Source organism: Vespula vulgaris, chromosome 2 (genome assembly GCF_905475345.1).
Source record: "Vespula vulgaris chromosome 2, iyVesVulg1.1, whole genome shotgun sequence".
Classification (NCBI taxonomy): Eukaryota; Metazoa; Arthropoda; class Insecta; order Hymenoptera; family Vespidae; genus Vespula; species Vespula vulgaris.
In genome coordinates, this window is record NC_066587.1 from 14,379,562 (window position 1) to 14,392,557 (window position 12,996).

Here is a 12,996-nt window from a genome sequence, read left to right on the forward strand (position 1 = left end):
GAAGGATTTCAAATCGCGACCATATGATTTAATACTTTGATAATCTCCTTGACGTTGCATGTTTGATCTGAAAGGACCCTTCCTGCATCGACATAAATTCTCGTTTACTCGTTAATCTAATTTTCGTTGTTTATTTTATTTTTTAATACTATTCTACACAAAAATTTTCGTAGAGAAAATATATATATATGTATGTATGTATGTATGTATGTATGTATGGATATCGTAGACTCATAAATCAAGTTTGCCCTATATCGAGAGCAAAAGCAAGAGAGAGAGAGAGAGAGAAACAAGAAAATTTTCCTTGGACCCTCGAATATCGGCACCGCGTGTATTCTACGTGTATTCTGTGCCACATAAAGTTCGAGCGAGGGTGAAAATTTATAGACACACGAACGGGTGCGGCTTTGAGAAGGCTATCGGAGATCGATAGAAACGCGTATCGTCATGATGCCGATGTCACATCGAAAGGGGCGAACGATTTTCCAGATGTACTTTCGATCTACTTTTTCGAATAAATAGATATATAGATAAATGAAAGAAAAAGATAGAGGAGTATCGAAACGCAACGGAGTGTGTTGTATTATCCTTGACAAAAAAAAGGAAAAAGAAAGAAGAAAAAAAAACGTAGAAGAAAAAAAAGTAAAGTTACACGTGGACCTTGCATTTTATCGGCTTAAACGAGTCTCGCCGCGTTGAAGGTAGCACCGCCATTTTATCGATGCCGACGAATGTCGGATGCTCGTCGCTCCAAGTTCACGGCCCGTTAAAGATACATACGTGTACCTACGCGAGAAAAAGAAAAACAAGAAGAGAAGGTGGAGGAGGACGAGGAGGACGAGGAGGAGATTACCACGTATAAAGAAGCAGCAATGTCGACGAGTCTGCAACACTTTTTGATTGTCCGCCATCGACAAAGCTTCTCGCGTTCGAGTTTTCTCTTCTTCTTCTTCTTCTTCTTCTTCTTCTTTTTCTTCTTCTTTTTCTATATTTCTTTGTTGTCAACGTCATTGTTGTTGTGCTTCCAACCCCTTCGAGAGAAGATGGACGTTCCTTCGTTCCTCGTAATTTGCACGCTTCTTGGAACTTTCTCGCGAACTGTCGCCATCGAATATAATAATCGTGAGTATACGATTGCGTGAAATTATTCTTTGATTTTTAATAATAGTATCACGTTTGATAAAAATCCTTTTTCTTAGTGATATAAATCGAAGTAGAAACAAGTCGAATATTTTTAATACTCTTGTACAAACAACGTAAGATAATATAGTTTTAATTTATATAATCGAAGTGGCGTTAGGCTTGATACGAATTTAAATGAAATCAAAAATGTTCGATTTAAAAATGAATATCTTCGTAAAAGAAATACATTTGAAAATTCACTAGTGTTAATATTTTGCAAGGACATTAGATCGTATTGTCTTCTTTCATTATATATTTATGTCAGCAAAGAGAAAAAAAAGGAGACATGATATTTCTTAGAAGTATAATTAATTTTATTAAAAAAATTTGTTATCCGATCGACTCGTTCCTTTTTCCTTCACTTTTCTCAGAGAGCCTCTCAAACAAGGATTGCTCTCCCTCTTTCTTTTTCTCTCTCTTTCTCTCTCTTTCTTCTTTCTTTCTCTTTGCTCTTGACATCACAATTTATTTTCTAACAAGCCGTTATTCCTTGATTAACGTTAACCTGACGAACGATCTAATTAAATCGCAGTGTATTTATTTATCTTATAGGACGTACTCTTCGTTTCTATCGATAATAATATGCGTGAAAGAATCAAAGAAGCATATATATATATGACGACAAATGTGTATGTGTGTGAGAGAGGGAGAGAGAAAGAGAAGAAGTATAAAAAAAAAGAAATTGAAAAATGTTGTAACGAAATTAGCTTCGTAAGGTGCCGAATACGCGTCCGAACTAGATCAGACCACGCGCGGAATTTCAATTTAGCCGAATTCGCGTAGTTTATCCTCCAAAAAAAGATACCAAGTTCAGTAGACCAAGATATATACGAAAAGTTGTTTCATTTAAGTTACCCGAGTAAGGTAAACGATCTAACGAGCTTCGCATCGCAACGTTGCACACAATTATCACGCGCGCGTATAAAGGAAAACGAGCACCTCGAGAAATAGAGAAGAACCTCCCTCTCGAGTGCTCTCATTGAGCCCTTCATATTTTTTATTGCATGCAATCTTATCGATTCCTGAAAAATACATACTTACATGTTTGTACGTCCAACGAGAAATGGGAACGATACGCTCAATTTTATCAAACATACTTACATACTTATATTTCTTAGCGAAGTATTTCTTTACGAAATTAGTATTATTTGAAATAGGTATTAAAAAAAAAATTTTTTTTTCGTATTATATGCATACGAGATCATACGTAACGATCATACTTTTGTGGTGTCAATGTCACCTATACACTTTTACTACGAGGAAGCAAGGATTTCGGCAAACAGTGAGTCACGTTACGAAGGAAAGATAATTCCGCTCTTCATGGACACGAGTGCATGGCGGAAGGTGGGTGCGACTAAAATAGGAAAGAATGATTTGGCAACCTTGACAGAAGTCGAAAGTCATAGAAGACCTCGCGAGAGCATCGACTTTGCTCGCTTTTGTCAATGACCTTTTCAATGTCTCTATTCGTTGACGGACACATTGCGAAAAAGGTTTTTAACCTCTGACGCAAGCTTTTCTATTTGTTTTCTATTCGGTAATCTATTCATTCTCTCTCTCTTTATTTTTTTTAATATTAACATATCGTTTGTTTAAGTTTTTCTTAAACGCATACTCGTATACACATTTCAACGATATAATTTTTATCGCTGTCTCGTGATATTTATAAAGTGCAATTAAATCCGTCAATTCATCCGTCTCTTTTTCTCTCTCAAATTTTGTTCGTCAAAACCTTGACTTATGCTTAACAAGTAAAAAGATAAAACGTTCAAATATAAAGTTTAATACTTTAATTCTCACTAATGAGAAAGAATATACATAAGTCGTAAAATAGAAAACACATATCGTTCATTCGCAAGCTCCTATTTTCGTTTCAAGTGATTACCGAGATTATTATTTTCGAGTAACACACCAGCATTCTTTAATCTTTAATTTTATAAGGGCGTTTCCATACTCGCTTAATGAATGTTTTAAAAATGCATGTCTATTAATTTATTAAGTGAAATATTAATAATGAAAAGATTACTTATTGAATATGCAAATTATTCGTATGAAACTAAAGAATTTTATTTAACGACGTGATCTTCCTTCGTTAGAAATTCATTGTGCTTCCTCTTTCTATCCCTTTCCCTCTCATATTCCCTTTGAAGAAATAAAATATCATTTGGAAAAAAAAAGAGAATATCCAATCGACTCTCAGATCGATTTTCATCGCGGATTCTACCGATGACAAAGCTCTTATAAACGGCTGCCCTAGTAATCCGTAACTTTTTCCACCGACATGTCTGTAGGATAAATTTTCAAATACAAAGATGACAAAGAAAAACGAAGAAAGAAAGGGACGGAGAGAAAGAGAGAGAGAGAGAGAGAGAGAGAGAGAGAGAGAAAGAGAAAGAAGAAAGAGTATCTGAGAAGAATGAAAAGTGTTCGATATCTTTGTAATATATCAAACGAGTGGAGGGTGACGAAAACTCTTCCTCTCCTGCATAGAAAAGAGAAAAAGAAAGAGAGAGAGCGAGAGAGAGAAAGAGAGAGAGAGAGAAAGGGAAGAAGAGAATGAAGAGAGGTAGAGAATAGCATAAGCTATAGCACCAGCATATTATCATGACCATGTTGAACCTGCTTCTGACATATCTATTACGCATTACCAAATAGAGACGACTTCAAATTCTATGCGTCGCTTCCCTTCGTGGCCCTTTCGCTTCCGTAAAGGATAGATAGAGAGAGAGGAAGAGAAATATACGTATACACATATAGAGAATATATATATACATGTACATATACATATATATATAAAGAGAGAGAGAGAGAGAAAGAGAGGAGAGAGGAGAGAAAGAGAAGGGATGGATGAAGGGAGCGGAGATCGAGAAGAGGAGAAAGGGCGAGGAGGATCGAGCTGGAGCAGACGTAGAGGTCCAATTAATCAGCCGGGGCGTGAAACGAGAAGGGCCGAAGGTTAGAGGAGGAGGATGAAGAGAAAGGGAGGAGGAGGATCGGAGGAGGTACTGTCGCAGGGATTGCGCTGACAGATCCGTCGTATTTATCCCTATCTGTTCGGAGCATTAAATTCGTGCGACGCCAGTGGCCGTGCCGGCATAGCTCCAAGAGAGAGAGAGAGAGAGGGAGAGAGAAAGGGAGAGAGAGAGAGAGAGAGAGAGAGAGATTCTCTCGAGCCGGTTAACATTCCTGTACGCGTCGATTCAGCTTTCAATTAAACGCGAACGATCGAGGTAGGTACGCAGCTCTTGAATCTAACGGCGAGTGATACTACGAGCTTTTTCGAGGACCGCTTCGAAACGTTTCGTTTCGAGTTCTTGTCTTTCCCATATCTCTCTCCCTCTCTTTTTCTCTCTCTCCTTCCATCTTTTTCTGTTTCTCTTTCTCTGTGTTTCTACATATATTGTCTTGTGAACTTATACACTCTTTCAATCCAAAAACCGAAAGACGGTCAACTAATGAAAACTAACTTTTACTCATGAATTAATTCGTACGTAATTGATGTTTCTTTTAGAAAAATTTGTATTCGATCATTGCAAAAAAGATTGGAAAGCTTATAACGACCTAAAAGCCAGCGGATCGTAAAAGTTTAATGGATTAGTTTTCGGAAGATTAAGCGAAAATTACAAAACCGTAGTATTTATCGGAAAGCAGAAAACGATGCTCATACTTTTGCATGTACGGTTAAGCAAAAATTGTATAGTTAGCAAAATATCTTGAATAGATATCGTATAGTTAACAAATGTACAGTTAGCAAAATTTCTTGGATAGATAATTACAACGCAAATACCACATTGTTGTGAATTTTCGAAGATACGTACTTTTAGATCGCACGTTAACAATTGATTTTGTTCGATTAATAGATAACCAGACTATGTACGCACGTAACTATCTACCTACGTATGTACGTACATACGTAGTACATATTATTGGGGGAAAACTGGCTTTGAAAAAAAGGCTTTCATGGTTGTTATCGAGTTCAATCACGTTTCGCACACGTTTTTCAAAACAGAAGCCGATTAACGCGAAGGATTGAATGAACGAATGCATGAAAATTGAGCGTCGACTGAAAAAGGAAAGAAAAAATAAAAACAGCTTTATGAATTTTTATTCGCACTCGATAACCACGCATGCTCGATAATAACTGTCGAATGAACAGGATATTATAGTTGTGTGAATATAGAGATCGAAAAGAAAAAGAATTTCTGAAAATTTTTTAATTTATTCGACTGCCTATCTAGCGCATATCAATTCTCTCCCTCTCTTCTTCCTTTTAGTATTTAGGATAAAGGTACGATACGAGTGGAATAGCACACGATCGAAAATGGAATTCGTCAGGCAATCGATCGGTCGATTATTACATTCGTAGTCGCAAGGATATACACATGCCACCGGAGATTTATCTAATGCACTGGGAATTACCTGTTGATTCTGTGCACGAGAACATTTTCTTTCTTTTCTTTTATCTATTTTTCGATGCAAACACGTCAACCTAATTCATTTTGCGCGGACTCGATCGAGAAGTACATTTTGTAAGACCGACATTTCCACATTTCCTATATTTCAATGCTCTTCGAAATCCTCTTCTTGCTATTCTCTCAATTAACATAAAAAAAATAAAATGAATGTGTGAGGAGAAAAAAAGAAAGAGAGAGAGAGAGAGAGAACGAAAAAGATGGACGGGAATTAACGTTAAAAGAAATTAAAGCTCTGTTCGTAATTATTTAATATCGTTCACCTAGGCACTGTCTGTTATCTCGGAGACTGAACGTACCGTAATAACCGGTGTTCGTTCGTTCCATCGTTCGTTCGTTCGTTCATTCGTTCGTTCGTTCGTTCGTTCGTTCGTTCCGACGTAAGATGGATTCCAGAAAAGAAAAAGAAGCCGAGAGATTACCAGGGTAGAGTCCATATCCGCAAGGAAAAGTTTTGCAATCAATCAGAATTACCGTATCCGTTATCCGTAAGGTAAGGTCAGTAAATGCAGTGCACGGAAAAGTTGGAACGTAATTTATTTTTTCTCTTTCTTCTTCCTTTCGCTCTCTTTCTCTCTCGGTTCTGTCTCTGTCTCTGTCTCTATCTCGGTCTCTGTTTCTCTTCCTCTTCCTCTTCCTCTCTCTCTCTCTCTCTTTCTCTCGCGTGTACTATGCTCTGTAATATCGAACGTAATGTCATCCCTTTATCTATCCTCACCGGAATCGCAGCAGGAAGTAGCTAACCGATCGCGGACACGTTCCGGACATTAATCGTCGAATTGCAAGGAGGCGTCGAACGATCGATGCTCGTCGAGTTTCGTGCGACAGATTAATATCGATGTGAAAAATCGAAGGACCTTATATACTTTCAAACGATCCTAGCTCTGATCCGATTTGTTTAAAAATATTCGATAAAATTCTTTTTTTCCTTTACGCTTATCGACAATTTTCACGATCGTAAATCTGTATTAGATTATTTTCTTTTTTTCTTTCTTTTCTTTTCTTTCTTTTTTTCATCATTTTTCTTATTATCCTGTTCGTTATCCATTTTAGATAAACGAGACAAGCTAAAGCAACGAACCGAAGAAGTAATTACAAAAACCCGACTAAGATATTAGTTTGTTTTAACAATGTACAATTGAATTTTCTCAGATAGAAAAAAAGTATTACTCGTGAGAGTAAGGAATGGAAGATACCGTAGAAAGTCTAACTAACTTTTTATTCTATTTTGGACGTAGAGGGAAAGAGATAGAAAGAGAGAGAGAGAGAGAGAGAGAGAGAAAAGATGAAGAGAGAGAGAGGGAGAGAGGGAGAGATAGCTGAAACTAATGATGCGAACGCTAATTAGCTGGTACGGAAATAATATCTCGCCGATGTTAGAGTAAACGTAGCTTAGAACGAAGGCATTAAAAAGTTTCGTATTAACGCGACGGCTGAGATGTTATTTAACTCCTCTGAATTTTCGGTTTACGCGTTGTTCCGTGCTAGGGGGACACGCTTGAATTCATTTCGTAAACGAGTTCATTAAAAAAGTCTAATTAGAATATTTTCACTTTATTCTTTGGCATTCGTTAAAAATAAAACAAAAATTAATATTCTTAAATCGCGTATGAAACGTTAATAAAAAGTAGAAATTATTTATTATTATGTTTTTATTTAAATAAACAGATGAAGATCGTCAATATCGAAAATAAATGTAAATTTGGTATCATAACGAAACTCGAGCTCATCGAAACGAGGTCAACCTTAATTAATTGTTATCGAGTATTAACGAGGAAATTTGTATTTAATAATAGTGGCAGATGTCCCGTGCGGTCGTGGGGAAAGCGGAACTCGGACGGCCAGAATCGTTGGAGGTCAAAACGCGATACCACGAGAGTTTCCTTGGTTGGTTAGCATCACGAGAAAAGGTGGCCACTTTTGCGGTGGTACTATACTCAATTCAAGATTCATTCTCACCGCCGCTCATTGTTTGTGCTCGTGAGTAAACATTTTTTTAATTTTTCTTTTAAATGCATGTTTGTTCGATATTCAAAATTACTTGGTTATACGCATCATCTTTTTTTTTTATAGAAATTTAATATTAATATCAGATCATTTTTGAAAGCTGTTAACATTACAAAAGGTAAAACAGCTCTTTCCATAAAGAACATCGTATAATTTAAGAACGAGATCGTAACCGATATCTATGATTCTTTTCGAAGCTATATAAGCCATCAAAGAGAAGGTTCTTTTTATTTCTTCTTCTTAAATCTTCCTCAACTTCGAATCTACGTATAAAATATAGATATATTAAGGCGAGGAAAGCGTCAGTCGAGTTTTCAAATAACGGATGCAAAATAATAACGGCGAATATATTCAAAAATATTCATAGACGAGCGATCCATTCCCTTTATGGAAGGATGCCCATTTTTCTTTTCGCGAATCTGATGAATACGCCTGATCGCTCAACGATATCGCCTACCTACGCGTTGTTTTATAGAGAGAGAAAGAGAGAGAGAGGCAAGATGATAAAAAAAAAACGAAAAAAGGAACAAAACTCCCTCGTTTACATATATATCGGCATTGTAACCACTAGTTGTCAATGATAAAATTAGTAACAAAAAAAGAGAGATTTTTGAATACAGGGGGTGGGACTAATCGAACTTTAAAACTCGGACTCGTGCCAATTTGACGGCTGCGGAAAGCCGATATCGAAGATTAGCCATAGCTTACTCGTTGGAAAAAGATACACTATCGTTGTCCAAATTCTTTTTCGGCAAAGTCATTTTTTTTCATATATTAAAAACCGTTTGTTGTCCACGTTTACTCATTGCTCGATGGTCATTTCGTGAAAAAGAGGGAAATAAAACATAAAAAAGATAAATGTTTCTGATTTTGTCAAATTTACAGATGCGTATTTTTTAACCGCAATTTTAGTCTGCGATGAATTTAAAAAAAAAAATTAATGAAAAAAATAATAGTACATCCTCATTTTTCTCAATTCCTGAGGTTCTTCGAGTGTAAATACAAAGAATATAATTGTATTGTATAATGCAGATTCAGCCTCTCTCAAACTCACATACTCACACATACATTCATTTATCATAGTTCAACGTATGCAAACGACTTTCATCCATAACGAAAAAATTTTGTTATAAAATTACGTTTCTCTCGTGTTATTCGCAATAAAATGTAACGAAAACGAATCTAATGTATTTTGCTCGGTGACATGCCATCGGTGTGCACTATAAACAGAGAGGGTGATCTCGTGCGAGCAATTACAAAATATAAATTGCGTACACGGTGAACGCTAAAAACAGGAGCGTTTAATTTATCTTGTTGTACGTTTTATAGCTAAAGCGATACCTCTATATCCATCCCTTTGACAATGTATACTATTTTATATCCTAATTTCGATTAAGTTTCGTTTTTAATCGGCTTTTTACACGTCATTATTAAAAAAAAAAAAAATTACAATGAGTTTTAAACGATCGAAATATTATAGAAAAATTATTTTCTTTCAACGATATTTCTATAACACGAGGTATCCTAAAGTACATACATTGAACGTCGAATCTAATTTCAAAAATTGATGTAGGTCAGAGATATCCTCGCATATCAGTTATAGAAAATACATCTGTGATGTGCCAAGCTAAATTCTAAGAATTTATATAGGCCAACGATATCTTTGATACATATTTATGTAAATACACATCGACATACATATTTATTGATTTATCCAAAATTCATTCAAATTCTAAGAATCTATATAGGTCAGTGATCTTTTTAAAATATATGAAACCTATTAAAAAAAAAAACTATCTGTCATTGAATCAAATTTATGTAGGTCAACAATACCCTTATATAATATCAAGATTGGTTTATATTGAAAAAGTACTTGTTTTTATTCACCATCTCGCAGAATCGAGTTCTCAGAATGAAAGTAGATAAACATTCACTATATGTGGTCTCGATAAAATTCATAACTTTTTATTTATTTCGAAGAGGTCAATTTGTCTAGTTTCTTTAAACATTTACTTTTATTAAAGATATATACAAGACTCGATAAGAATATTTGATAATTAAAATATTATTTTGTTTTTAAGACTGCGGATCATAATCGTTGAGCTTTCCGTTCCGAATGGAAAAGCAAAAACGTAAAAAGTATTGGCAATTCCCACTTTGGAGCAAGTAATTACAATTCATTCGCTTTCCCGATTGTTAGGATTTTTTATATATTTTAATAGTAAGATGACTTCGTCTGTTGCACTTTTCATTATATCGGGAGATATATCTACCGATACGTATACATATAAAGAATAATCTTTTATCGATCTGAAATACTTTGCTGAAGTCGGGCTATATGCATAACTGTGAATTCAAACGTATGCGCGACGGGCTGTATATTCGGAGAGATTCGAACTGTTAGTTATCGTGTATCCTTCCCGGTCATTGGTCCGAGAACAAAGGGAAAATAGGAAGGAAGAGGATGGAGGGACAACGGATACAACGGGAATGAGAATTCGAGCTCTTGCAGAGAGGGTTGGTGAATGCGCGAGCGCAGAAGCGAGAACGCATTCACTGTTGCGAGCCATGATTGCGTGTAGATTACAGACCATTCGGTAATTGCTAGCAGCCATGCACAAAACGCACCGGCGAGATATCACAAAGAGGTATGGAGCGAACGAGAATTAAGGTGAACGCGAGTAAGTTATTCGCATTGTTGTTTCTCAATCGCGGCGCGAACGAATCAACACCCTATTCAAAAAAATTCGTCGATTTATCTTGTACGATGGTATGAGAATAATTTTGTAAATTTTTCCAAGAAGAAGAAATTAATCAAATATATTTTTATATTTATACTATTCTGATATATATATATATATATATATATATATATATATATATATATATATATGGGATGTGTGAATCTAGATGTCCAATTAATCAAATTTATGACTTTGCTTTTAACTGAACTTCATTTTTGTTAGAACAAACACTCGCAGTCTTTAAAAAAAAATTAAATAAATATTGAAATTGAATATCTCTTATCAATATCGCCCGAAGTAATCGAAGCGTTAAACATTCGACCAATATCAACATTTATGCAAAAATATAAATCAAACTCGCTACTATTGATCTGAATTTCGTATAAATAGATGGATTCATTACGACCATTCTTGATCGCCATTTTTGATCGAGTAAACGATTATTTATTTTTTGTATCTCGATCGACTGTAGTCTTTTAAAATTATAGAAGAATCGAAAGGGTGTTAATTCAATAAATACAATATAAGCGTTAAAAAACACACATTGATAGTAAAAATGAATGGTAATTTAATATACCGTGTTAGAAACAAATCTTAAATATCGATTAAAAAAGGATAATCACATCACTTAACTAACAAATCAAAAAAACCATCTCCGAATTGGCATAATTAATTTAATGTTCAGCTGTATGTATATATCGGAAAAAATACCGAAATTGAAAACGAAAGGAAGAAAGAGAGAGAAAGAGAGAGAGAGAGAGAGAATGATGAATAGAAAAGAAAAAATGTGATAAGAAAAAAAAAGAAAAGGAACAAAAGAAAGCTCGTGCCAACGTAAATATTTTAATCAAGTGGGCACGACATCGATGAAGGGAAAGGGCCATGGATCTGGCGAAAGGTAAACCATATAATCCGTGGTTCACGGAACAATAGCAGCAGAGAAACAGGCGGCAGAATGGGAAGGGTCCATTAAGACAGCTTTGCGAGATACAACGACGACGAGGAAGAAGACGAGAAAGGAAAACGAGTCCTGGAGAAGAGCTTAGAAAGCTTCGTCTTGAAAGAGAATATATATACATAGAGATAGAGAGAAAGTGAGTTTCTAGAATGGGCGTCCGTGCGTTTAAGGAGATAGTGTCGTAATTTTGTTAATTATTCGGAGGTAGGGTAAACCGATTAATTAAGTGAAGCCACTGTAGCGACTCTCAGTGGGAGAAGCCGAGACGAAGATGCGTCGCTCGCAACATCGTCGTCGTCGTCGTCGTCGTCGTCGTCGTCGTCCTCGTCGTCGTCCTACGCCTGAAATCCCGCTTAAATAATTGCCAACGTCCAAGGGAAGATTTTTCTTACGACACAAAGACTAGTTTTTTTCCTTTCTCAATCTTTCCCTCTTTCTCTCTTGATTACGTTCCTTTTTAAGACACGGAGAAAGTCCTTTCGCAATCAAGAACAAACGACTCAGTTAACTTTCATGATAATTAACAGACCACGTGTCTGACCGATATGTCACATATCGACATTGATTGCTTTACTTACCTGCATCATTGATACACTATGTGTACACACATACGTATACATATCCCACTCTTTGCATTTCACGTAACTAATACGTTAGAACATGTACGTAAATGTATAGTATACAAACATCGTCAATTAATAGCCTTCTCACATAGTGACTTGAGCGCATTCTCCGATAGAAGCACAGAACGTATCTACGAGTCGATCGACCGAGATATTGGGTGTGTGCGTTCGAACCGCGATAATCGACCACAATTGGGAGAAACTGTTCGTGTATAACTAACACATATCTCTGATCTACGTTAAAACGAACGTATACATTTTTCGACGAGGACGGTACTTCTAATATTTTTCTACAAGATCTCATGAAAATAAATTCTCTTTGCTATAACATCGATATTAATATTATTACGTGAATTTTTCTTCTTACACTACGATCGATTGGAAAGGAGTAGTAGTAGTTAAAGAAGAATAAAAAAATAAAAAAAAGGGGGGGAAAAGAAAAGAAGAGAAAGCGTAATTAGGTCAAGAAGGAAATAAGTAACCACCAGCGAGCGGCGAAGTCGCATTATCTTTATAATGGATTATACCGGATTATTAATTTCGTAGCCGTTCCACCGCTTAATCTTTTCCACTTCAATTCCTTTTACGTCCCACTCTAAAGCCCACTCCGATCTCTCTCCAATTTTTTTAATGGAGTATCTTCCATTGAATAAATTGGAAAGAAAATTGAATAAACTTATAGTGAGGGTGATGGTAGAGTAGAGGGGAGGGTTTGACTTCCGCTCGAAAGCGCGACGAAAAATTGTAATAAAGGCTCGGCATGCTTGGCATAGAAGAAAATGAAAAAGAGGAAGTGAATAAGAAGGATAAGAATAGCTGAGATGGAATAGAATCGTTTCTCGTAAATTCGCGTAATAACGTTCCTTGCCCGAAGGAAAGTTTTGCGATCGCGGTAGACTCGTCTAAATTTGTTTCAAATAGCAACTAAAATCATCCGAAGAGAGAAAGAGAGAGAAAGATGAAGGTGTACACTTTGAATGAGTATCGCTAATATTCGAGATGAAATTACG

General features: G+C 35.9%; 1 protein-coding gene across 1 annotated transcript in view; it reads left to right on the forward strand.

The window, feature by feature from the left end:
- The first annotated feature begins 444 nt into the window (after window positions 1-444).
- LOC127072552 (trypsin-1-like) overlaps window positions 445-12,996 on the forward strand; it is a 17,924-nt gene continuing 5,372 nt past the window's right edge. Inside the window, exons 1-2 of the mRNA XM_051013036.1 lie at window positions 445-1,122; window positions 7,451-7,634. Of these exons, the coding sequence (XP_050868993.1) occupies window positions 873-1,122; window positions 7,451-7,634 (434 nt within the window). The 5' untranslated portion in view covers window positions 445-872. The remainder of the gene's footprint in view (window positions 1,123-7,450; window positions 7,635-12,996) is intronic.